This window comes from Condylura cristata, unplaced genomic scaffold, assembly GCF_000260355.1.
Source record: "Condylura cristata isolate star-nosed mole 26May11 unplaced genomic scaffold, ConCri1.0 scaffold00030, whole genome shotgun sequence".
In the NCBI taxonomy this organism is placed as follows: Eukaryota; Metazoa; Chordata; class Mammalia; order Eulipotyphla; family Talpidae; genus Condylura; species Condylura cristata.
This window is the reverse complement of record NW_004567131.1, coordinates 16435559-16462266: the sequence shown is the minus strand read 5'-3', so window position 1 is coordinate 16462266 and position 26708 is coordinate 16435559. Positions and strand designations below refer to the sequence as shown.

The 26708-nt window shown below is 43.5% G+C and overlaps 1 protein-coding gene across 4 annotated transcripts in view; it reads right to left on the bottom strand.

Moving 5' to 3' along the window:
* CELF2 (CUGBP, Elav-like family member 2) overlaps window positions 1-26708 on the bottom strand; it is a 278195-nt gene that overhangs the window by 45192 nt on the left and 206295 nt on the right. For all 4 annotated transcript variants that reach the window (XM_004691238.2, XM_012731295.1, XM_004691241.2 and 1 more), the window contains exons 5-8: window positions 19267-19401; window positions 10917-10996; window positions 6759-6917; window positions 3547-3610 (exon numbers count right to left, since the gene is read on the bottom strand). In XM_004691238.2, coding sequence (XP_004691295.1) covers window positions 3547-3610; window positions 6759-6917; window positions 10917-10996; window positions 19267-19401 — 438 coding nt within the window. The remainder of the gene's footprint in view (window positions 1-3546; window positions 3611-6758; window positions 6918-10916; window positions 10997-19266; window positions 19402-26708) is intronic.

Here is a 26708-nt window from a genome sequence, read left to right as displayed (position 1 = left end):
TTGCTGCTTAGTTGGTTATTTAATTTCTTCATACTTCAGTTTCTCAAGATGTAATGTAGGAACAAAATATGGTTTTGGCCTTGGCGGGATGCAAGGATAACTTGCATGATTACTTTTAGGGACTCTGGTAGGACTCAGTCAAAGACAAAATGGAGCTACTCTTGTTTTTCAAATGTGATGCTCTTTGAGACCATTGTTATGAAGAAGTCAATGAAGAGTCACTTTTTCCTTCTTCTTCAGGAAAGTCAGGCTCTTAGTGCCAACTCATACCCCAGTTTTCTGAGATTTCAGAAATCCATGGAACAAATACCACAGCTGAGTGAAACTGGACACATTTTCATCAGAAGTTTTAACAAGGAAAATGAAATCAATGAACCTCAAGGATATACAAAATACATACATAAAGGCATCCAGAAATAAAGATTTGGATCTTAATCTACTTCCTGCTTTTAAATTCCATGTGAAGTATAGGTTCCTTTTTTTTTTTTTAATAAAATCATGAAATACATTTGAAGTTTAGTTTGAAAGGAAAATGGCAAGAATTTTTTTTTGGGAAAGTATAGATGTCTCATTTGATTTTATTGATGTAAGTACTTAGCAACTTATCATCTAGAATTTTTTTTTTGTTTTTTTTTAAATTTTTTTTCCTCAAGCAGAAAGTGCTTTACTCATTCAAATGAGCCATTTTAGATGCCAGTAATAAACCTCAATCTCCTGAAGGGACAGACCATTATGTTTTGAGAGGTGCTCACAACAAAATATTATTGTTTCCAAAATGATATTTCACTCTGTTTGGTGGTATAGAGTTCTAAGCTGGAGTGCTTGAATTTTATATGTGGAGATTATTGTGTGGCACAGTGAGACATAAAAGCTGCATTTGAATTGTGTAGGTGTCTACTCTCACTAGGCCACGATCTCAATCACTTGACCAGCAAGCCTATCTCAGGAGGAGCTGGGATGGATGGCTGCTTAGTTCCCACACTATTTCTCGGGGATGTGTTATATGCCACATGCTCTGTAACGTGTATAACTTTACCCAAGCTCTTCATTTCCAGATCTTCCGCAATTCACTTCTGAAGGCAGTTGACATGTTTTAGGGCTTATAAGTAAGCTAAAGCCAACTTTCTCAATTTAATCACTAAGGCTTCCACGTACAGTCCATTAGGAATGACTCTAAAACATGAATTTGCACCTGTTGATTTATAATGTATTCACTTATCCACTCAAAAACAGTTGACAGCACCTGTCAGAAGTGGGAGGGCTGAATCTATCCGTGCAGGCCAGGCCCTCTGGAGCTCAGCATACAGCAAGGAGCGGGAACTTTAAGGAATATTCAGAGGTAAAGGAGGAAAGTAAGATTAGAAGGCTTCCTGGGAACCTGGAAGAGGCATATCCTTCCCACATTTGGAGGAGCTGGAGACACTTTCCGTAGGAAGAGACCTATATTACCAACCTACCTTGTTTATTTGAAAAGAAAAGAAAAGAAAACAAAACAACTGCTTAGCTTACAGGTCGAAGCAAGAGGAAGGCACTACTATGGGGAGAAGACTTGTGTGCAGGAGGCCAAACAGTTACACTGAAGAAATAAATACCCAAACCAAGACCTGAGACTTGATGATCCATAGGAATGAAGGTCAACCTTTCTAGAAACTGCCAAGCAGACAGAGGCTTGACATCTATCTCTTTATCCTCTATTCAAGGTAGTGGTAGATAAAAGACTGGAACTCCCAGCCTGCGCAGACTTGTGCACCCAATTTAAAAAGTTGAAGTTTCCAGAAAGGGCTATTTTGAGAACCCAGAGCCTTTGCAGAATGCCGTATGCCCCTTACACCTGCTAAGGTCACTCCAAATACCTGGAGTTTCTCAGCACCCGAGCATGTAAATATGAACACCCTGACCTGAAGCTGGGCAAGCAGAGGAACAGAGTCTAATGGAAACTGACAGGGTGCTCTGTCAGTCAGGGAAGACTGCTTGGCAGTAGCTCAAGCTCCAGTGATCTTCTTTGCATAATTCCAGTGAGGGAGTGGGAGAGGCTGAGGTCTCCTCCAAGGAAAGAGCCTAATTTTGAATTTGGGTGGGCCCAGGCTCTTAGAAGAAGAAAAAAAAAATTCTTGTCTTGGCTGAAAATGTGACAAATCTCAGCATCCATATTAGAGCCTGCAATCTGGAGGCTTTTTCTTCTAAAAACACAGAAAACTCCCTGAATATTTTACTTGTGTCTCCCAATTCCCTTTACAGAACTAAAAACAAACTAACCATTCAATGTGATTCTTAGCTTCAAGGCCAGCTTCCCAGACTGTACTAATAAAGGTAGCGTGGATTGCTTGAACTACTGTCATTTGGACATCTATTTTTTTCTGGTAACCCCAATACTACAACAGAACAAGCTGACAGAACCAGGAGATTTAAAGTGCAACAAATATTTCAGCAGTAGTTTTACTGCAGGCTGATGTGTCCTGTGAGATGAGTTAACATTAGCCTGTGAGGCCACAGAGGAAGGTGGACAGAGAACAGGTATATGGGAACCTACATATGCTCATCAAAATTATTTCCATTCAAAGTGAAACAAGGTAAAAAAAAAAAAAACAACCAAATATATGTATTTGGGGGGGAAAAGACCTGAGAATAAAGGACTTTTCATAGGGAAAGAAAGAAGTCTGGCTTTTATTCTGCACATTCAGGTTTCTTGCCTTGACTCAGGGTGGCCTTGATTAAGAAAAACTGATTCTAATATGCCCCAAATATCTTCCTCCTCCTTGCCCTGTCTCTCCCATCTTTTCTGGATCAAACAACAGAATGTCTTCCTCACGGCTCCTTGCAGTGGTTGGTGACCCTGTGCTCTGCTCTATGGCATGGACTGCTTCCCCAGCCCCATGTAAGTTGGGGTGCCAAGCAGCCTGGAAGGTGACACCCTATGAGTGGTCTCTGATTAGTCGCTGTGCCTCAACTACTACGCTCCCCACACCTTATGAAAAGGACTCCTTCATGAGCCTGCTTGCAAAGGCAGTCACACTTTGATTTTCCCCAGAACAAAGATTTTACTTTTCCATGAAAGCTTCTGATGCATAATTCTCTCAACTGGGGTTCTAAAGTAAAAAAAGAGAACCCTGTTAATTGTCTGTGGCCATCAAGAGACTACAAATGGTATCAAAGACGGGCCTGCAATCTTGGCTTTCATTATGGAGGTCAGAACATTTCTATCGACTTCCCGTTATTAACATTTTCAAGGATGTCCATCATTTTAGCTGCCCTGAATATATAGGCTCTTGTTGGAAAGTCTCCAGTCATCAATCCCATTTTTTTCTTTTAGAAAACAATTCGAGCACACTGTACAGGAATTCACAGTGGTATTTGCTGGGATGCCAGTGGTATAGAAGAACAACTTCTGAGCTGCTGATTCTAATGTCAACACTTAAGACAGAAAGTGAAGGGGACTGGTAGTTACTTTCCTTCTTTTATTTCAGTGCTTCCTATCTTTGCCCTCAGAGCCCACCCAACGAGCAGACACCAGCAGGGTCCGAAGGGAAGGCGTACTTGAGGACTTACCTGCCATTTGCTGAATGCCGCTGAATGCACCCAGGTTGCTGGAGGAGGTGGCCTGCTGCAGAAGCTGCAAATGGAAGGTAAAGGTGTATCATCAAAGCCAAGCAGAGATGCAAAGACACTTCCAGACAACACTGGGACACAACCAGTTTCCTTTACAATTTTATAGTTGGTCACTGCTGACCATTAAAGGACCGAGAGCTGCTAGAGGTGGCTCTGGGATCCATATTAATGTCTAATCGCTATTAAGAAACACAGACTCCCGGGGAAGCTCAATAACACTGCTGCCTTAAAACAATTAATCAATTTACTCTCTTTAACAGCCAGGTGTTAAATCTATTGAAATCAACATGGCGTGACTAATGCTCGCTTTTCGCAGTCTAGTAGTTACCATAACTCATCTCTGTCAATCAAAGTCCATCCCTCGGTCTCTCCTACTTTCCTTCATTAGAATCACATGGATTCACTGAGTGACATCATGGTAACTCCAGACATAAACAGACCTAGTCTCTGCCATGTTCTTTATGACCAAGATAGCGGTCACCCTCTTGATGGTGGTCTTCACTGGCACAGAGAACCATCAGAAGTATTTATTTATATTAAGTATTACAAATGTCAGTAACTTCTCCCAAAGAAATGAACATACCGGAGAAGATTTCTCTGCATTTCCCCCTAGAGCTTTGAAAAATACATTCCCCCCCATCCCATGTAGAATTAGTTGGTTTCACAAGGTAGAGACATGTCCTACAGTGCTCCTGTATTTGTCCTGTTCTCCGGAACTATAGGTGAACCCAGGTGCTATACTACAGAGTTGTCTGGATTTCCTGGTATTCTCTTTTTGGTAAGGCCCTTCAGTACAGGACATAGCTGGTACTGGGAAGAGACACACAATTCTCTCCCACAATGAGAGGTACAAAGATACACAAGATAGATTTACCTAACTTGCTACTGAAACAATGTGATGATACTATATGCTTAGGAGAATCAAGATGCATTTTTAAAATAGCTCTCAGCATTTATCTGGAGCTTTGCAAAACATAATGTAGAACACACTGTCATTCCCCTGGTTAAACTGTAGATATCTTCAGTTTAAGAAGAAGGAAATTCTACAATTGTATATGACTTGAAATGGGCATTTATTAATTGACTTCAAAGCGTCAAGTGGAATGGAAAAATCAGTGCTTCATGCTTAAACCTGAGACTTAGGCACAAAGACATTATGGGATTAACATCCCCAGAAAAATGTCTGTTAGGGTCGCTCACAATCCTGACATGCTGAACTGTGTTACCGAGGTATTACTCACACCTCTGAAGAGAGTGAGGAAGAGGGAGAGACAGAGCTAGAGGTTATCCAATTTTGATAGAGAAAAATCCCTTATTTTGATTTTTTGAGTTTTCCATTTCTGTAGTTGCAAACCCTTGCTCCTTCTGATGAGGTATTTTGTGAAATTAAAATTATAATGAGCTATTTGGAGGATATATGTCCTAAAAATGAGGTAAGTGGAACCACAGGGAGTGTCATGAAACTGTTGCCAAGGATTCTTTCCACTGATCACCGTTCTCTGGTGAGCCAGGGTCAGAGCCTGCTCTTCAACTGGGAGGGAGAAAGGGCTTTAAGGCCAGAGGTCCTCTCAGAGAGATAAGACTTGTAATTGAAGGGGCAGAACTAACACAGCTGGGAAAGAATGAAAGCCCCAGTAGGAGAAAACACCACTAAGAGTGCATAAAACCTGCTTTAATAAATGAAGCTGAGATGAATTCTCTTTCAGGGCAGAGAAATAATTTGCAGATGTGATCAAAGAAACATGTGGTAGAAATTTTTGTAGGCTGAGGGGCATGGGACAGATGCCAGAAGACTGGGGACAGACATCTGTGTCTTGGTTTGCAGGAATGAGGAGTGGGGAGCTGCATCCTCAGAAACTGTGAAAGGTGTATGCAACATCGTCTCTGATATATGTTCTGGTGTATGCGATTAAACAGATGCTCTTCCAGCCACTGGAAAACACAAGTGTGTGGGAAAAAGTTTGTTAGACAAGGCTTATTTGTTTTTTCATAAAGTTTCTAGGTGGACAGAGCAAAAAGACAGGCTGAAACAGAGTCTAGCAAGACACCTCAGGAGATCCTGTGTGCTGTCTCTGTGGAGATGTGGTGAGATGACAGGAAACTCACTCCATCAGTGCTTTTAGTGATTCAGATGGTGATGGGAGAAGTGTGTTCCTCGCTTCTTGAGCAAGTGTGTGCTGAACAGCTTCAGTAAGCCAGAGCTCACTGGGCATGGAGCTCTGAAAAGGGAACAGGAGCCTTATCTGTCCTCAGGAAAGCAGCGAGGCAGGACAATAAGAACAGGCAGGGCTGGGAACCCCGCTGAACCCCAGCAACAGCACAGCCCTGGGAACTCTTGTAACCTGTCCTCGCCTGTACAATCAGCCAGGTGAGTGCCTCTTTCAAGGGCCGTTTGACAGAACAGATAGTTCTGCTACGTAAGGTTAACAGAGGACCAGATCTTTAGGGGCACAGTTACAGTGACAAAGGACAGAGTTAGGATCTTAGTAGGGAGTTATCTTAATTCTGGTCACTGTATTTTAATGAAGATGCTGACAGAGTGAATGAAATTGGTAGCACAAAGGGAAAACTAGAAAGTGAATGCTCAGAAGTAATAAAATGTGAGGGATAGCTGAAAGAGTGAACTGGGTCTATTAGGCCTGTCAGAGGAACTACGGCTTTGGTTTCAAATAGATAAGGTAAGAAACATTTGATTTAGTTTACAGTCTCACAGGAGAGCTGAGGCTCATGGGATGAAGTTCCCAGCAGGATTTCATCCAAATTCTTTCTCTGGACTGGAATCACCTGGGAGATGGTGAGTTCCCCTCCAGGGCTACCTCAGAATCCCTCCACAGACCCCTATAAAAAGGCATGCTTCACTCTTCAAATACAGGTGGTCATGCCATTTCTGAACCTCAGGTTAGAAATTTTGCCTCATGGGACTTAGTACAGCCTACATTAGGTGAGAATTCAATTAGTCATGTCCTCCTGCTAATCAAGGTGACTTGGAAAATATTCTGCATCAATACTGATCCCAAAACTTTCCTGAGGTTCAAAATATCCTGCAAATGAATTCTTTAGCACACTGAGGGGGCAAGCCAGTGCTGAGGGTGGCCATGCAACACCCAGTCTATCCTGGGGACCACGCCCCGACTGGCTTGTCCAGCACTTACCGCCAGGTACTGCGGGGTGAGGCCGCCCAGACCTGTCAGGTTCCCCCAGGTGGCAGTGTTGAGCTGTTGCATCTGCTGGGCGAGCTGCTGTTGAAGGCGCCTTTGCTCTTTGTCCTTCTGAGTGTCAGCGAACTTCACCACGATGGGTGAAGAGCAGCCCTGTGGTCAGACACATCGGAAAGTGAAGAAGGAGTTACAGCCTGGTTGAGTCCTCGCGACACTCAGCATGGGATCTAGCTCTCTTAACCATCTTGGAGCACATGGAATATTCTGGAATGTTTTTAAAGTGATCTGATAGTCCTTTTTCTCGGAATAGTCCCACCAACAGAATATTCCAGATACTGTCATTGCTTTCTTTGGGGATCTGGTGGTCGGTGAAGCCATCTGCTTTGTCGCTCTGACTATGAAACTGCCTTTTCTCCTCTCTTCATGAGTCTTCCTTCAACCTTCCCAGCACTGTCTGAAAGACAAGCAGCCCTAGCACTGTCCCGCACCTAAACTTCAGGCCTCTCCCGTCTGAACTTCATCTGTGTGCGTGCCTGTGCCATGTGTGAGCAGGACACCAAGGGAAGGAGTCCTAATGGGATTGGAAACTCATTAGGGTTTCATTGGTGTATTTTTGTTCCCTCTTTCCAGTATGCAGGCCTGCATTTTGGAACTGTGGGATTCCAAGAGATCCAGCAATGTAACAGAGAAGTGCATTTGTTTTAGGAACCTGGATGAAGGAAGCAGATATTCAGAGAATGTGGGCATTGACCAACAGAAAAGCTTCCATGTTTTCTGAAACTTTCCTTTCTGTGTGGCATCTGTTCAATTGCCAGGGCAGTTGCAAAACGAAAAAAAAAAAAAATCAGAAGTTTGTTGTAGTCAAAGAACTTGAACTTCTGTGGCGGGGTTGTCACCTGGACCCTGGGCCTAACGGATCTCTCTACTCTAACAGCTTCTTCCAGGGCTAGTGTTGAGTGAGAAGTGGCCAGGGGTTAGAAGCTAGGCTGGATTCGTGTGAGAGCATAGAATCATTAGCGAAAATAAGGCCTTACACTGGAAGCATGAAAAGCCCCTTTCAAAAGCACCTTTAAACATTTGCCTCTTGGTAAACCATCAGCAGAAACCTCTCTCCTATCTCCCCACTCACTCCCTCTTAGCCTGTCTTGCCTACACATTTCATCACAATTATAACTGTTAAATTTTGCTGAGGTAAAAAGAAGTAATTCTACCCAAGTGATTAAAATTTTTTTTTATTGAAACTCAGCATGATAATAGAGCTCTCTCCTCTCAGAAATTTTATATTTCTATTTAAATGAGTTTGGCTCATTCTTCCCTTTTCTGGAAAAAAAATGCATTTTTTTCTTATCTCCTGGGTAGTTATAGCCATGAGTTGTGAGGCCAACACATGTGTTATAAGCTAAAAAAAAATAAAAAATAAAAAAATAAGAAAAATGAGGAGACTGCTGCAGTGCTGACCCTCAGCATATGTGTCTTTAGCTCTGGTAGCCAGTCACAATGCTGAATGTTAGAATGCCAGTGAATTGCATGAAAAGAATATCTCCACCATTTTAAAAAGTCTATCATCCACTTTTCTTCATCTGCTCTGTATGTATTTCATCACTTGAAAAAAAATGCAACATTCTGTGACAATGGAAATTTATAGTGCTGTATGGGTAAGGGTGGGTGCTTAAGATTTGCTCCATACCAAATCAGAGCATCTCCTCCTAACAGTACACTTACTATGATTTCTTTGTTCCTTAAAAACCAAGAAGTGATGTCAAAGCAGAATATTGGGCCAATGATGCTAGTTCAAAAATGATGTTTTAAAACATGGATGGGAAAAATAAGAAGGGAAAACATTGGAGAAAATGGGAGAAATGGAATGTACAATGTAAAAATTAGTTATTTGTAAAGAATCTTATCTTAAACTTTAACATCCGTTCATTTGAATGTCTTAGAGAGTACATCTTGGTTAAAGATGTGAGTGAGAGTCCTGAAAAGAATGTAATTAATTAAAAAAAAACCTTGCACGGCTATCATGTGATCGCATAATATATAATTTTCTTTTAGATCTCAATATTTTAGAAACAAACAAGAAGCTTAAGTGTCTGAGGACCCCTTTGCTAAAGCATGGATGTCCTGATTTAAAAACAAGTACACCAAATGTGATTTTTTATAACACCGATTAATAACAAAGAACTAAGGATTTCTTAAGAATAAATATGTCTCATTCTTTCTCTCTAAGCAGATTCTTTTCACTACGAGAGTCTATTATTTTCCTGGTTGGGTTCATCCCTTGTTCTGCTTTATACACTTGATCTTGCCTTCCGTAGCAACACAGAAGAACACGGACACCATGTCATCATTCTCTGTGGCTTTACTGGGGAGAGGGGTGAGTGAAGGAACTAGGTGGCAGTGTTTCTAGTGGAGCTAAAGAATTCAGGTTAAAAAATGATCTAAGCTGAGACTAGTAATTTAGGTAGAATTTAGAAACTTACAGGAAATAAAAATAATTAAGGATGAAACACATATGCGGAAGATAATAAATACAGGTAAAGATTTTTTCCTACTGATGAGTTCATTTTACTCTCCAAACTGAAATGTGGCTGGAAATTGGACTGATCCATATGAGCAGAGCGGCCCCACAGGAGGTGAGGGTGGGGGCCAAAGCCATCACATGCACAATTGCAGCCTTTTGGAGATTCCACTCCTAGATAGTTCAAGTCCTGCTAAGTATCTCCTATCATGGCAGATTTTCACCTGCGCTTGCCTTCAGGTGGGGGTGTGAGTGTCTTAAAAATGCATTGCACTGAAAGGAAAAGACAGTGATTATATAAGATATGTTAAGAATATCAAAGTCAAAATGAAGTTCGAAAAAGACAATAGGCTTTGCAATGCTGATACCAAAACTCAGAAGAGTTACAGTAAACACTGAATGACAACGCCATGCACACTCCTCTCCCCCCTTTCCACCCACCTTTTTGGCTCACTATAAAAAAGTTGCCCACAAAACATGACGCGTAATGATCACTTAGCTCCCAGCATGCTTTGGGAGATGCAGCATTGCAAAAAACAAACAAAACAAACAAACAAAAAGAAAAAAAAAAAAGAAAAAAGTAAAAAAGAAGCCCTCCCCCCCAATGGAGGTTAAAAAAAAAAAAGCTCAATCAAGAAAGAAATGTTTGCACATTAAATAAAATTGAAAATATTTTCTTTTTCAAAAGGTGAAAACGTTACTTCAGATAACACAAGGCCACCTCCAGAAAAGATCACCCATACACAAAGATACAGTGTACATAATACAGCAGAACATGCACTCCCAATGGTTCTATTAGACAATACAGAATAAGTAACAGCATATCACTCTTGGAATGCTTTTGTGCAAAATTCTGAAAGGCCATGACCCAAATCACAGACTAGAAGTACACAGCCATCTATCTACATCTGTGGGCAAACACCCACACCAGCAAATTCATCTTCCCCTAAAGCCACTATCTCTCATTAGGAGATCAAATTTGAGCCTTTATTGTTCTTTGTTGTTCATTTTTTAGTAAGGAGACTAATCAAGGGACTTTCATCCATGAACATTTTCACTGGGTGAACGAAGTGGGAGAAAATAGGAACTTTCTCCAACATTCTTGATGCACAAATACAATTCTGTTTGACTAAAGATAACCCCACTTTAAAAAAAAAAAAAAAGGCACCCTGTGACTGAGCACAGGGTAAGCTGCAATTTGGAGTGGGGGCTGTTTAATCTGTACCACGCTGGGGCTGGGGGTGGACTGGACCCTCTGGGTACACAGCGATGCTTGGCTGCTATTGCATCACGACTTTACATTGCAGGACCCGTGCCGCTGCAATCAAAGGCTCACAAAATAATACAGAGCAAGTGCAAGGTCTTACTAAATGCATTTCGAGTCATTAGGGGAAAAATTCAGAAATAGAAGGAGAGACAGGAGAGAAAAGGGAGAGAGAGGGAGTGGGAGAGGAGGAGGGAGAAGGGGAGGGAGGGGGAGGAAAGAGAGAATGAATATGAACGAATGAAAAAGGAGAGATGGTGAAAGTTGAAATCTGTGATTGTCATGTGAACAATCCATACAGGAGAGAATTGCTTTACCATTCCCCATCATTTGCACAAAGAAAACAAAGAAAGGGCAGATGATACAGTACCTCCATGGTCTGAGACTGATGCATGGCTTTGATTGCATTCTGTGCCATTGCCCTTGTAGAAAATGTGACAAACGCACAGCCTGTGGGAAACAAGGGGACAGGGAGCAGGAAAGACAAAAAACAACAAGACAAAAGGGTTGGACGCTTGTTAAACCAACACAGTCTACGAGAACTGCCACAGGACGACACTGTTCTCAGTAGTACATAAAAATAAACAACTTCTCTCTTTGGTTTTTTCTTATTTTGCTTTTTATTCACAGTGCTGACTTGCTAATCTGACCAAAGCAGAAAGATTTATTTATTTATTCGTTTATTTTTTAAAATGGAGACTAGGGGAAGGAAGTTGAGTGTTTTTGTTGTTTTGTTTTGTTTTGTTTTGTTTGTTTGTTTGTTTTAGCCACAGGGTTTGAAATTAGCAAGATCTAGTTTGCATTTTCCAAAGTAAAAAGTTGCTTTTTTACATTTTCTCCTTGGCTGACTGTCTTTACTTCGGGCATCCATACATTAGAGCTTTATATTTCCAATCTCAGCGTTGGGTTTTAGGCAGCACATAATAAAATTCTCACACCAAGGGCAAATTAGCAAATAAATTCTACGAGCTCAATATGTCAGCATATAAATATATCTACTCTCTTCTGGGTAGTTAAAAATATATATGTTTGTACAAGTATATATCAATGCTATTCAAAGGCAAACAAATGTACCCAAATCCTGCATACACTATTTAATAATGATGATTTATGAACAAAAACAGTGCTATTATTCTGGGAATATTCATAGGGCATATAAAATTTAAAAAGCTGCACTGGGCTTTCTCTTTGCATGACAGCTGCATGACTTTTGAAAGCTGTGACTTTTTGGACCAGATCAGAGATCTGATCTGAAATCCAACATACACAAGACAATGCACATGTCTCTGGATGTCTCTTGTGACACCCACCCTGCTCCCAGGGCTGTCCTGTTCCGGTGCTGTGAGGCCACTGGGCTCCCCGTGCCTGGCCCTGCTCCAGGGGCAGTGTTGCCACCATGCAGGTCACTTCCCCCACTACAGGACTGGCTGCCCTTATCAAGAAGAAAAACACTGCCTTCTGAAATTTACATTTTATTCATCACACACCCTTGGGCTTCTTAGAGAAAAGGACTGTGAAATTAATGCAGATTCAGGCTGATTTTATAATAATACCACAGTGCACTAAAAGCTGAGCTAAAGCAACGCAGGCTTATTTCATTTATGATCTCTAATGATTTTAAAAGTGCATTGATTTTCAGCTTCTTTAGCCTTGCACAGTTTGAACTTAGGTATCAGAGAATAATTTAGTGTTCCACTCAATTTCCTCAAAACATTATTATTATTACTACTTAAAAGATTTCCAAATGAAGCAGATCTAAACACTGAGGGGCTGAAGCCTGTTGTCATCGCAGAGTGAGTTCAGGGAAACGGAATTCTGGCATCAACAATGTGACACCGGGGCCCCTGTGGCCACAAAACAGAATGCTCTACACCCAAATAACCAGCAGTTCGCTTGGCTGGTGTAGATCAAGATATGAAGCATAACATGTATTTTCTGCCTTAGTGCTACATGTGTACCTGGTGAGATTATCAAGTCAATACTGTCTTAGCATTTTTAATCAAACAGTAGTAAGAAAAGCAACGTCTACCCCTGTTCCCCAAAGCACACCAACATCCAGTCATGAAAATAAGTCAATGCATTTTTTTTTCTGCATCATGCTCTAATTTTTAATCTGCAAACACTCTCCGTACGTGGGAGACTCCTTTCACATTCACCTCCCATGTAAGCTGGCCTCACAGGGTATGAAGCCCAGCTTGCTGTGAAGGCTGGGCTGCTCTGTGGTTCCCTGACATTCTGGCAGCGGTGAGGATTACTATTTAAACATGATGCCTGTCCCTATCCTGGATACAGCACTTGTCATCAATAACAGCAACTTAGCAGCCTTCTCTAAGGCATTTAGATGATGCGTGTGATAGTGTCTGAGGCAGATGACAGCATCTCCACCTCTTCCATGCTGGTGCTCAGCTCCAAAATGGGAGCCCCAAATTTATCATCTGTCGCAGAGGAACATCTCTTCAGAAACATTGTGATTGTTACCAACATCATTAACAGAAGATATCACGGTAAGATTTCTCTTTTCCTACTTCTTGAGACTATAATGGAAGCAAAGGCAAATACTCTAATGGAGATATATTTGAAAGCACATGAAGCCTGGACTGACTCTGCTTTTAATAGTCAAGAAGATTGTTTCGTTCACTTCATTTGCTCTTATTATCCAGGAACATGTGCCAAACTGACAGTTTCCAAATGGAGGGCAGGAATGCATAAAAAACATGAAAAATGTCAACAGAAATCAATAAGGCACAGTTTATGCATTTACCACAATTTCATAACAAGCAGAACTTTGTGAGTAACTTAGTGAGAAAGATATAGCAAGTCACAGGTCTCCCAAGGAAAGCATTAGCAATGGAACAATGAAATTCGCTGTCAACCCCACACTGCCCTGTTGTCAATGAAAGCTGCAAGGAAGAGCTCACCTGATGCTTCTAATGATATAATCCTGACCCATCCCTCCCAATGATCTGACAATTCTGATGACTTCGTTAGCCTTTGCAGGCAGCTGGCAGTGGAGCAGAGATGGCGTCTCCTTGGGGGCTCTGTCAAGTTCTGTCCTGTGTGCTGTGTTCACTTACTTAAGAATGGAAATTACTGAGTCATTTATAAAGTGAGAGCGTGTGCTGAAGTTTTTCGCTGAGTCACCCTGTATGAAGTTAAGCAACTTTTGAACTAAACGTTTCTTGGATTGCTAGCTGGTTAGCCTTTGACATTTCTCTAAAACAGGAGGTCATGGTAGGCCTACGGCTAGATTTAAACTTTCTTCTCAACACCTCTGCGGATATTATGGTGGCTTTCCAATTAAGCTTCGAATCTTCAGCTTTACACTAACCCGGTCACACAAACTCTTCCACTCGCAGCTTCTGCTACAAGTCACCAATAAGATGTTCCATTGGGCAGAAACAATAGGTCATAACTGCCCTTTTCTTCTGTTAAAAGCTCTGGTAGTAGAGGAGCTCACTGAGTCTTTACAAGACAAGTATGCTGATGGTAGGGTCAGTCCCTGATGGTTCTAGAATGCTGTATGTGTTTTGTCTACAGTTAACCCTTTGGCTATTCACCACTAATGCAGGAGAAATCAGAGTAGGGGCAAGAGATACAGGTGACCAAATAATGAAGGTACTTGGTTGTTGTTTGGTAAGATATTACTGTCTTAAAGCCTCCAAATACATAATAGCCATATACAAACAAACACATAATCCATCAGTAAACATGGCCAATCTGTAATTTACCTTGCAATTATTTCTAGTCTTCACTTTCAGAATGTCAGAGATTGCTAACAGAAATGAAAGGACTTGAATTTCTCTGATTTTGGTGAGGTTGCCTTCTTGCTGCTAAAACAGATAAATGATTGACTGGGGAAAGGTTTCTCAAAGTAATTTCCTCCTACAGACAGGATCTAAGGAAAGCACGTAGGCCTGTCACAGAGAAGATTTCGGAACACATCTATTACACTTGTCATTTCAATTGAAAGGATATCTTAACTCAGGTGTTCTACCTTTGCTGTTGGCTGCAAGAGAATTTTGAGAACTAGATTAATTCTTGCTCTGAATACCACCACCGAGAAAAAGTACAGGCACGTGTAAAAGCACGTACAATGCCAGGGCCTTCGTAGAGAGCAGTGGCAGCCTCCTACATTTCAGTGGAAGGAGCATAATTTCATATAATTTGTGCAGCAGGAAGGAGATGTCAGCTTATGGAAAACTTGTTGATAAGTTCCCTGATCAGCTCAAGAAAGCTCTAAATGCAGCCAGCTTTCCTCACTATCCTCCCAGCAGCACTGGGATTTATTAAACACAGGCTATCAATGTCATATAAGGATATCGAACTCAACATTCTAATGCACCACCCCCTATGTTGGGTTAGTGAATTTAAAATTGGCCTGAAGATATCATTCATTTACACTACCTGAGGTTAAGTGTAGAACAGAACTTAATAGGTGGCAAAATCCCCAAGAGATTAGACTATTGTATTCAGAACAAGATGACAAAATGCACTTCATAGCTCAGTGGGCATTTGACAAGCGTTTCTATGTATCTGAATGTTAAGGTACTAGGTGGGTGAGACTAGAATGTCCTGGTCAAAACTGAGTCCTTTCTGTGGACATATCATAAAAGTGAAAGCCCTGATTAGCCCTAATACACTGATCAGATAAAACAAAACAAAGTAGGACTTAATGACTGAATCCAGTCTGTACTCAGCCAACATCCCTGAGGATACTGCCAGTTCATTTGTCAAAAGTTTTGGCAGGAGAATGCTGGTACATCATAAACACAGCTGGAATATTCTTAAACAAGCAGAAAGTTACCTTAAATGGCAGTGAAGAGTTGACTACAGTTTATGGAAAAGAAAAATGAAAGAAACTCCTTCATTGTCTCCCAGTTAGAGTCTATTGCCATAGAGTGGAAGACCCAGACTGTGTCAATCCTGGCTGAGGGATTATGGTAAGTGAGAATATGTGCACTTTAGGAAGTGACAGGCTAAAGTAACACTGTCCCCTAAATGCCCTGGCCTAGAACTCTTGGGCCTTGATTTGGAGAGTGAAGAGCTCACTTGATTTTCCATGTGTGGGCTCACATGTTGTCCCATCTACTCTCAACAGACCTCAGTGGAGGTCGCTCTGGTGTTGCAGCAGGGGCTAAAATCATGATGCGCTGGAGAGCACTGCAAACCAGGTTTTCCAAATTAGAAAAGATGGAAAAATGGGGTTTCCCCTGGAGGGGGAAATGCATGTTGGGATGTGGGCTGAGTCTCCAAGGCTGCTGCGGGCTCCTGAGCTGGGCAAGCACAGGAAGTGTCCGAGGGTCAGGGCATTTAGCGGTGGGGGATGGGTTGGGGGGGGGTGTCTGCCCTAGAACCGAGCAGAGCTGCGTGCTGGTCTTCCTGCCAATATGCAGGTCATGATGTTCTTTTTCTGAATGACAATGACTTTACCGCATGCATAGCAGCGCTGGGGAGGTGCAAGTGGGGGGTCCTGAGAGCCCAGGGCTCTGATTCAGGGAGTGGGGGAAGGACTAAGCCAACAGGCCTGGAGAAAGCTCAGCTTCAGTACCTGTCAGAGAGGAAGGCACACTGCTGAAGTGGCAGAGAAGCAACGACCTTAGAAATCTGCACAGGAGCCAACACGAGCCCCTCCTCCGTCTTCACCCCGTAGCAGTGCTGGGCAGAGCAAGGTGGAAAGCGGTCCTCAACACTCCTCTCCCTCATCATCATCAGGTGGCTTGAGTTTTGACCTTCTGATTCACTAGTTTATACCTTGCTTTGGAATTAGAAGGTACTTTCCAGAGTATCAAGCTTTCGATTCATTTGACTTTTATTTATTTTCAGATGGCTGAGCCAGCAACAGGCATTGAGACCAGAAGTGCTGAGCACCCTTTATCTGCAGTGCCACAGATGGGAGACACTTATTAACATTTGGTTGAAAACTACAATTCTTTAATGAAAGCAAAATAGTAGATGCAAGGGAACGGTTCTTTTAACAAATGCACTGATTCTGGAGCAGTCCCCTGTACCCAGGAGTCCCTGGGTCCTGCTAATTGAAAAAACGAACCACTGTCTTTATATTTTAGAACAAATGGTTATAAATGAGTATTTTCCTTTTTTGCCATAGGGAATTCTCATCCATTTGCCAGAAACAACTTTTCCATAAAAAAAAAAAAAAAAAGGGCAGCAGGGGGCAAGGAGTCCTGTCCTACTCGACATGGGGCCAGGCTTTGTGTCAAGTTCTGATGAGCACAAGCCCATAATGTGGTTCAGAAATGGGCCGCTTCAGTGTCCAGGAGCCGGTCAGAGCCAGATGGGGCATCAGATTAGCCAAGTAGTCTGGTGGGTACCGGGTCTGGCTCTTTTCTGTGGGAGTCTGGCTGCTTTAAACCCTCATGTGCAGACAGGAGAAAGGGAGGCTCAAGACCACAGGCCCCGGCGGCTGCCTGTGATGCTCCTCTGCCCCCAAGTGGGTGTGGAAAGTGAGATGAAGAGATGGCCAGCGAGGTCTCTGCCCAGCAGAGGAGGGAGTCACTTACACTTCACAGCCAAAGTCCCTCCTGAACCCCAGAGAGGGTTTGCTTCTACTGAAAACTCATCTCTTCATTGACTGAGATGCCCGATGAGACTAGCAGAGACTCTGGCCCTTTACAGCTGGGGAAACTGAGGGCTAGAGGAGAAGATGAAACGACGATGGTCACATTTCACGTCAGGATACGTTTTGGGAATGGAACTTGGGGTGACTGACCTAAAATCGTTGGAAGTATGGCTGAGTAATTTGGGGGCCTTCTTTCCTACCTCTTTTATGTGCTGTGGTATGTGCTGGCAAATGAAAAAAAAAAAAAAAAACACAACAGCAACACACAAGTGGGGTTGAGAATAACACCAGGAGTGAACAGTGGTTCTAGTTAGTCACCAGGCTGGCAGCAGCAGCAAAGGGACTAAAGACATAGCATCCTGTCTTTCCCTCATGTTGTTCTTCCATTAGCCACACTGTCCCTGCCCATGGTGTTGTCCTTACTGGTTTGCTGCCTAAGTGAACACATGGCCATTCTGACTGCAGCAGAGCATGATGGGCAGGTGTGACTCAGAGCTCTCGTGGTGTGAATGTGCTACGATGGCAGAGGGAACCGGAACACAAGTCCTAGCTTCCTCTGCTAGTTAGGCTGTACAGGAGGCAGAGGTTGTACAGGTCAGCAGCACGATGGTCTATATAGTCAACAGGAGAAATGGTTTGGGGGTAAGCCAGAGCGGAGTCTGAGGCAGCGGCCCTACTGTTTGGTGTTTGGGGAATCACACTCAACATCGTTCATGTCTTGTTCAGCCTTTAGAGAATCACATCTTTTCAGTGAGTGTTAATAGCAACAGTTTCAGAATTGTTAGAGAATGCATAAACTGTGCTTTTCATGCCTCCTCCCCACCCCACTCCCCCCCACCTTTTTTTTTCTTAAACTACCTTCAGAAGAAAATATAGGGATCACAAGCTTGGAGTTGTTCCACCTCCTCCCAGTTTCCCTCTCGACTCCCTCCATTTTGGGGCTCTGGGGGTGGATGTAGGCGGAACTCTTTTGTTCTCTGTGCCTTCAATTCTAGCAGCTGACGTTGTGAAGCGTTATGTCTAAAAGTCAAAAGAACAAATGTTCTTCCTCACGCGGTGTTGAATTTAGGTGAAACTAGTGAGGTGGGAGAAAATTAGTGCCTGGAGACTAAAGGCCCAGCCTCTGCTTTCCCCATGTGGTTTGGGACATCAAGGCTGTGTTGGAGACAGAAACTGGGAAAACGAGCAATGGAAAGCACTTTCTAATCGGCCCTGTGGAAACGGCACCAATCACTACACGGATACAGATAGGATCGACTTCTCTTCATATGGACCAATATGATTTCTTATGAGGACCAAACATTATCTTTTGCCGGTATGCTTCTGCTTTGGCCTCCCTGCATGTGACTCAGAAAAGTGTAGTCAGATAAGATGACACAGTTTGGACCCTTCTGAGCAGTTTAAGGAAGGGGGTGTGTGGCGCTGTCAAAGGGGAGACAAACAAGGACAGGCAACAATCATTGCCGACGGCTTCTGTATAGGTGCGTGCAGAAGTACTTGTTTTCATCAGTGCTCTGAGCCACAGCCTCTGCTTCCATCAGGGTGACAAAGAGGAGCCTACAATCTTGTTCTGGAAGAAGTCATTTCTCTGTCACTTAATGGTCTCCCTGCAATCAGGACTCCTAGAGTTCTGCTCTCTGCAACCAGCCCCAATTTCCCAGGACAGCTACAGCTAACTAAGCCCATCTAAGTCCATCGCTAGAGTGCACAGTGTGGGAACTCGGATGTCTTCTCCTGGCCTGTTTCACTGCCACAAGGCTGTCCCTGTGCGTTTCTCTCAGGCACAGGCGGAAAGCCAGAAGACTAAGATGAAAACAACAAATATTCTCTCATCCTCCCTTACCCCCAACATATCGACTTCAATTTGAGATAGAAAAGGGATGTGTAATGACAGGGCAGCCCATCGGCCGCCCGTCTGACAGTGATAACCTGAGCTAATATGTTGGCACCAGGACCTTCTCGACTTGAGAAATAAAAGGTGATCATTTCAGCTACGGTGAAAAGTTCATGTTGGATAACTTTTATCGTCCAGGACATATTATCAGGTAACCTCTTGCTGTGCGAGCGACTACATCTACCTTGACTGTGACACAGGCTTCCAATTAGCACTTAAGGAAAGAGACTTTATAGACGGCACACTCACCTCGACTCAGCCCGTCGGGTCCCCGGAGGATCCGGCATTCTTCTATCTGGCCAAATGGAGAAAACATCACCCTGATATCGTTCTCATTACATTTCTTCGAAACCATTCCTATGAACAATTTTCTGTCTTCCACAGCTAGGAGATAAAATAATGAATGAGCAAAGGCCATTTCATCTTTTTTCTCGTAATCAATGCTTCATTACTACATCAAACCTGGTCCTAGTCACATAAGACTGAGCCAGGGGGTCTCAAGCTTTCCTCTTTAGACTCTGAGTCTGTCTCCCTTTCCTCCTAGTGAGCCATCTTGCCTCTGCTCTGCTACCCCGACCTTCTGAATATTCCACCTCTTTGTGAGCTTGTTCTTATTAATAAGACATCTTAATAGGAGATGAAGCATTGTTGTTAAGTCCTTTCCCCCTTTTGGAAATGAACGGTAATGTGTTTACTGAAATATTAAAGTGCTATGTAATTGCTAAACACTACCATTGCACAGAGATATTTTTGGATACAGATTTTAATTTGCTCTTTTTTGGGGTGTGTGTGTGTGTGTGCAGATGTTTTTTTAACTTGAGTGACAGGGAAAGAAAAAGGTCAGGAGGGGAAAAACCAGGAACAGATGTAGTGGAATAGTAAACAAAACTTTTAACAAAGCATTCAATGGAAGAAAACAATTTTCCTGCTCATTTCAAAAAGCTTCATTCACTCTCCCCCCACCATCCAGAAAAGAGACAAGAGAGATGATCACTTCTTGGGCTAGCTAGTCAGTGATCTCGTGGCTGCAGCACAGGCTGTGTGCTCTAACCAGGGTACACACCTGGTCTGCAAGTAATGGCCAAGAGAAAGGCAATTCCAGTTATGAGAAAGGGCGCAGTCACTTGAAAATCACATAGGAGAGGCCCCTGCTCAGGTGAAACCAGTAACAAAGAGCAACGAGGAAACAATATTATTCTCCCCACTTGGAGGTAGCAGGATTCATGATGACAAGAGATGGGTTGGGGTGTCAAGACACCAAGATGCACAGCCTATCCTTGGAAATGGATGGGGTAAAGAGAAGAGTCACCAAGTTGACCTGGGAGGTTCTTCGCAAAGCCTGAGCTCAGGAGAACGAGCCCAAACGTAGCTTCCAGGGCTGATTCTATCTGACTTCAGGACAGTGCCTGCAGCCTTTTTTAGGAGAGCGCAGAATATTGTCCTAGAAGCCCAAAGGGAGAAGCTGGCTGATTTCCCACTGTTTCATTTCAATCCATTTTTTAGAATTAAAAAAGGCAATCAGAGTGCCAGCTGTGCCCACACTCAGACGGTCCTGGCTTGGAGCAGGGTGCTGCCAGGCATCACTTGCGTGTGTGTCTTCTTTTCCTACCTGTCTTGTAGTGCTGCCATCAATATCTAAATGGCTTTTATTCTTGTTTCTCATATTTTTTCCCTGGACAGTAAGCGTCTCATTTTCACTTAGCCAACAAAACCATATTCTAGATTTTCCAGGGCCAGCTGCTTCAGGTTCCTAAGTGAAAATCTATGGCTCATGGCCTCCAGGAGCTGAGACAGAAGATCTATTCATGAAGCAGAGATGTGACACAATTATAGTTTACTCTGGAGCTGACCAACAGCATTTTAGGCAGGCAGGAACATTCTGTGATGTCCACGACGGTAGCTAAAGCTACACATAGCTACTCAGTCCTTAAAAAATAGCTAGTGAGGTAGAGTTTTTTTAATGTAATTTAATTAAACTAATTTGCATTTTAAAAGCCACATGTGAATACTATCTGTATCAGTGTACCTCTGAGGGATCAAAATGAGACAGTTAACTGTGCCAACTCCCTGAGTGCCAGCCTGGAATTGAGGGACACCAGAGATGTCCTGCCCAGCTCTAAGAGGGGTACCTGAGTCTGGCAGAGGGAAGGATTTCTTGGGGCCATTTAAGAGGAGGAGATCACCGGCGGCGTCCCAACCCGGTCCAGGGTGCAGCTGCACTAGCAGAGGTGGCAGGTGAGGGCTGCAAGGGAGAGCCATGTCGGGCCCATCCCCAGTGCTGCCCAGAGAGGCGTGTGGCCTGGGCTTAAAAGAGCCATCTGTGCACTTCACAATGGTCATTCATGAAACGAAAGTTTAAACTCTCCTCTTTTTCCTTTTCTCCTTCCTTCATCTCTCTTTAGTAGAGAGAGGGCTGCCAGGCCACAGCTTTGATTACCTGAAGTGCTTGGGTTACAGGATGTTTTCTACCCAAAATCTCTCTCCATACTTGTCATATCTCCAAAGACAACACAAAAACACCTGGGGTCCAAGGAAGACAGGTGGAGACCACAACCCCCAAACACTTGGAAGGTGTGAGTTGGCGCACTGAAGGAGAAAGGCTTAGTGGAAGGTGCGGGACTTAGCGCCGGACTTTGGCAAGCGGGCGGGTCTGGGTAGATGGGTCTTGGGCTGGGGGAGCAATGCACTAAGTGGGGAGCAACCAACAGGAGTTAGGGCCTTCTGTGGGGTGATGAAGGAAGCAGCTGACTTTAGCACAATGTGCACCATTTTCTGCTTCGTCGGGAAGGGGTTCAAGCAAGGAAACAGATGGTGCAAACCATGACCTGTGTCAAGATGCATCTAAGTAGATGTGGGCAACGGTGTCCTTGGCTTTGACTTCTGGGGGAGGCTGCGGAGGAGCTGACATACTTTACGCAGATGGACAATTTTACATTTAGGAAACCCTTCCTTCTCCCATCCACATCAGTGAGCTACCAAGGATCAGTGGGAAAGCGGGTTAAGTCAAGAACAGTGCGGGTGCAACAGGGTCGAAGCTCAGGAAGGGATCGCCGATAATCTGGGGAGGAAGCGCCTGTCCCTTGGGGAGTCTCTATATTTGACACTGCGAAGGGTGACTCTTAACAGTGGACCCTGCTGGGACCTTTCTTGTTAGGGAGGTGAAGGGGCGAGACAGTGCTGGGGCAGAGTGGTGGGGAGGACTTCTGGCTGGTAGTTCTTGTTCCCTTCTTCCCTCTCAGCTTAGACTCCTATCCCAAGGAGACTATGGCCGATGTGCTTATGAGTAAAAACAAAACAAACACACATACAACCCAAGAAAGCAAAAACAACAACAACAAAAAACCCAAAACACCTGCCTTAATTCTAGCATTCTGAACAACCTGGCTTTATTTCTGGTAAGCAAAAGCCAATGATAAGGTCCCTGTCGGCCCTTGGTTCTGCTTGTAAACCTCTAATTGTGGTATTTAGCTAAAATGATTTTCAGGTTTTGAGCGTCAGGATGATGCTGGAGAAAAGTAAACATGGAGCTCTAGTGTAAGCTCACAAATGATTTTTTTCTCCTAAGATGCATGTTAAGAAAACTGAACCACTTATGAAGAAATCCTGACTTCCTAGGCATCATGCAGGGTGAACTCAGATGGGCAGGGAGATGACAGACAATTCGCATTTTTCAGTAACAAGTATTGCCCAAAGGGAAAAAACTGAAACCTAAACCGGCCATTTCTGTCTCTGTCTCTGTCTCTCTATGAGCTTGTGTGTGCTCCTGCACAAGGTAAAGGCCAGTGGATAGTCACCATTTTTTGCAAGCCAAAGTTGCTCTGGTTTTAACAGTTGGGCCTTGTTGGCTTTAACAGCAAAATGGGGCTGACAATCTCCCTCCCCCCAGCTTTCCTCTCCCTTGAGGTTTTCCTGATTTTTCAGGGAAAATGTATTCATAAAATCTACTCCTAGGATTCCTATCCTAGGGTTCTCTAAACACTGTTGTCAGTGTTTTTAATAAATGTAGTTATCTTGAATTCATTAACTTTTTTATCTATTTCTGATGAATTTCCTGGGTGTGGTTTTCCTAAGTAATCATAGGTATTAAGTAGTTACTGATTTGTTCAATCTATAAGAATGCTGATTGCTTTAGTAAACCTTGTATGTGCATAGTATCCTGCTAGATGTTTTAGGGGAAGTTAAAAAAAAGAAAAAAAAAGTGAAAAGATACGGAAACTGTCCTATGGGGGGAATGTCTGTTTTCCTTAAGGATAACAAGCAAATGAGGGAAAATACTTTTAGACAGAAGACTTCTCAGACAGGTGTTCACCACCCATCACAAGGATAGCAGAACTCAAAGGGTTTCCCTGCCAAGGTCCACTTCAAGTTCTCCTTCGGTATACATGAGAAAGGGTTAACATTTTAAGAGTAAGTGGGACTTTTTTTAAGTTTGGGGAATAGAAACTTCATTTTTAAAAAATCCCTAATTGTAAGTCTGTGCTAACACCCTGGTGTACAATCTGTCAAAGTCACACCTGGATCCGGGGCAGCCTGAATTAATTAACAACTTTTCAATGTGTTAGTGCTAACATATGGCATTTAATTACTGCCTCTGAATCCGTGAGTCTCTCCACTTTGAATTTCAAAATTATTTCATCTTCCATTAAATGAGAAAGTAAGTGGATGGAACTCCCTGAGTTCCATCTGGAACTGCGTCCACTGGAGGCTGGCAGGTCTTCGCCCGCCCGACAATATTTAGTTATCTTGACTCTTGCTAGCTTTGAACTTGACGCATGGACACCAGGGGTTTCGGAGGCCTTGAGAAAAGTGACAGAGGCTTAAATGGCATTTCTGGATTCGAGGCCTTAAGGACCCGGACAACTTCTGAGGTCGGAGAGATAAAGCAGCATGGATTTATGCTCTGTCTACAGAGCACAAAACAATCCTCCTCTCAACCCAGAGCATGACATAGACTGAGCACTGGCTACAGCCACGAGACCCACCCACAGACCCGAAGGGAACCGCCACGCTGTTGTCACTCGCTGCGAGACAACTTCAGATCCAGCAAGTGGGCTCAATTTTCAGCCTTGCACAGCTGATGCATTTTCCTGCACCATGGCAGAAGATTACAACGTGGAAAACTGGCCTTTCGATGGTAGAGAGCACACAAGACAGTACCATGGCTGTACCAGTGTATGCTGATTGCTCCAACTCACACCTTGCCAAGTACAAACGCGGAAATTTGGGTATTTATCCAGTGTGTTCTTCCTAAAGACTCTGGCACGTTTTGCTAGTCCTGAGTAAGCTTTTTTTTTTGGGGGGGGGGACCCCCTTGCACAGTAGAAGCGTAAGGGAAGGAGAAAGATGTGCTGAGCTTATATAATTTTACTAGAGGCTGCAGCTTAAATCAGAGAGGGCGAGGCTCCAGGAAGCCTTGGAAATTCTGGAAGTGTGTTCAGAACCAGGGTGGCCCTAAGAGCTGTCTAGCATCTCGAGGCTCACCACAGAGGCTCCCTTTTATCAGGATCTCTAGATGGACAAAAGTATGATTGCTTTTCTGGAAATCTTTTACCCATCACTAATTAATCTGTGATTAGCAGTCCTTTCTTGCTCAGCAAATACAAAGTTTTAGAAATCTGAACATACTGATAATGAAGACAGTAGCTGTCTAACTCTGATGAGTCCTTTGTGCCATCCATAAATGTCAGCAAACTCAATAAAAGTGCAATTAGAGCTCGTTATACTTCTTTCACAACTATAGGAGCTATTTAGAGCATCTGAGCTGAAGAAATCTTTGTGCTCTTTGCGCTTTGGAAACTCTGCTTACCTGTCAAAAAATGCCATGTGAAATCAGAACAGGCCTGTAGCTTCTATTACTCGCTTTCAAAAATCATGCATTTCTCCTGCCTCTTCCATCAGGTCCAAGGAGAACCTTGAAACCTGTTCCTATCTACGTGAGGTGAGCTGCCATTTTAGCCTCTGTAAAGAAGAGCACTTTAAAAGCAGCTTTCAGTCCATTTACACTTTTTGACTTTTTTTAAAAAGTGAAAATTGGAAAGAAAAAGGAAGGTTAACCCACAAAGCAAAAGGAGAACGGGCTCAACAAAAAGGTCTGGGGTCTTCCTTCAGATCTAGCCTTTGGGACTAACAGGTCAAGGCTGAAAGTGGCAGCCTCTGTCGCAAGCATGCACCAGCCAGCAGCTAGCGTGGCACAGAGCATCTCCATGCCAGGCATCACGCCAAGGCCTTTATAGGTATAAACGTCTGTGCTCTGCGAATGGCGTTGTAAGGAAGGCGTTACAAGAAGAGCTCAGACTAGACTATTGCCACCTCTTACAACTGGCCCCACAGAGCGGGGTAAGTTATAGAACCTGCCCAAGGACACAGCAAACACGTGCAAGGTCAGGGGTTAGCCTGGACTCCTCAGAATAGAGTTGAATTGCCACCCCAAATTGCTTCCTGAGGACGGCACTTGGAGGTACTCTCTCCTCTGAGTAAGATGGTGCCCAGTGCTTTGGGGATGTGAAAACGAGGTGTACCTATGGCATCTAGGCCCAAAGATGACATAGCTGCTCATGTCAGGAGTGGATGTGGGACAGAGGGATGCTGAGTCTCCCCGAGAGCTCTCAGCACCTCTCATGGGGACGAGATCCCAAGTCAGGGGTCTCCCTGCACAGGAGAAAATGCAGAAGAAGAAATCCCTTCTTAGCTCTATCACTTCAAATCAGTGCTCTAGTTCATCTTGTTTTTATAACTTTTACCTAAGGCTCAAAATGGAAACAAACCCTTTCCTATAGATTTGGATTCCCTGAGTCTCATCCTGATATTATGGGGCAAAATTATGGGGCCAACAGACAGGGAGCATCTTGTGGTGGCCAAAGAAACAAGGCGACCTTCACAGGCTCTTCTCCCTGGGCTCAGGCCTTGGCATGGGGATGTGGTCGCTGAGTGGGCATGTTCAGCACAGAACACATAAGGCCAGGGAAATGCCAGGTCAGGGTCATAATCAACATTTTAGAGAAGTGATCTATCACTTACAAAGTACTATTACAAACATCTTTATGAATCTAAAAAGAAAAAGAAAAACAAAACAAAACAAAACAAAAAACCAAGCCTAAGTGCAGTAACTACCATTAGCCTGTTGTTAGGACCAAGGATATTGTATTCGGTCTTTGTGACTATTAGACACTGAGGTCAATAGACTGATCATAAGTTTGGTGGGGGTCAGGGACAGTGTCTTCTGGAGACTGCTTTCAAAATCCACCTCTGTGGCCCCAGCCCTGGCCATATGCCTGGCACAAGGTGAGTTATCCACAAACAACCAGAGAATACAGGATGAAGTGACTTGATAAAGGCCCCACAGCAAAAGCAGCCAGATCTTGGACCCCCTGGGAGCGCCACATTTGTGGTAGGGAACTAAGAAGCAGGGGGTTCACTCTCAGAGCAGCATATGGCTGATGACAGGATGGTGGCTGAAGCGTGGACACCTATTCCCGGACAGACAAGTCAGGTCCTGGCGGCACCATATGGACTTAGCATATTCTTAAAACTTTCTAGTCTGTGAAGAAGCTAGAAAATGGGATGCACTACAATTAGCAAAAAAATACCTTGTGGAGAGATTTAGAGCCCAATCATAATTTACATTTGCAGATATGCAGATCTCTAAGTGCGTGGCTTCTGCCCTGATTACTAATTAATGAGGAGCAGACCTG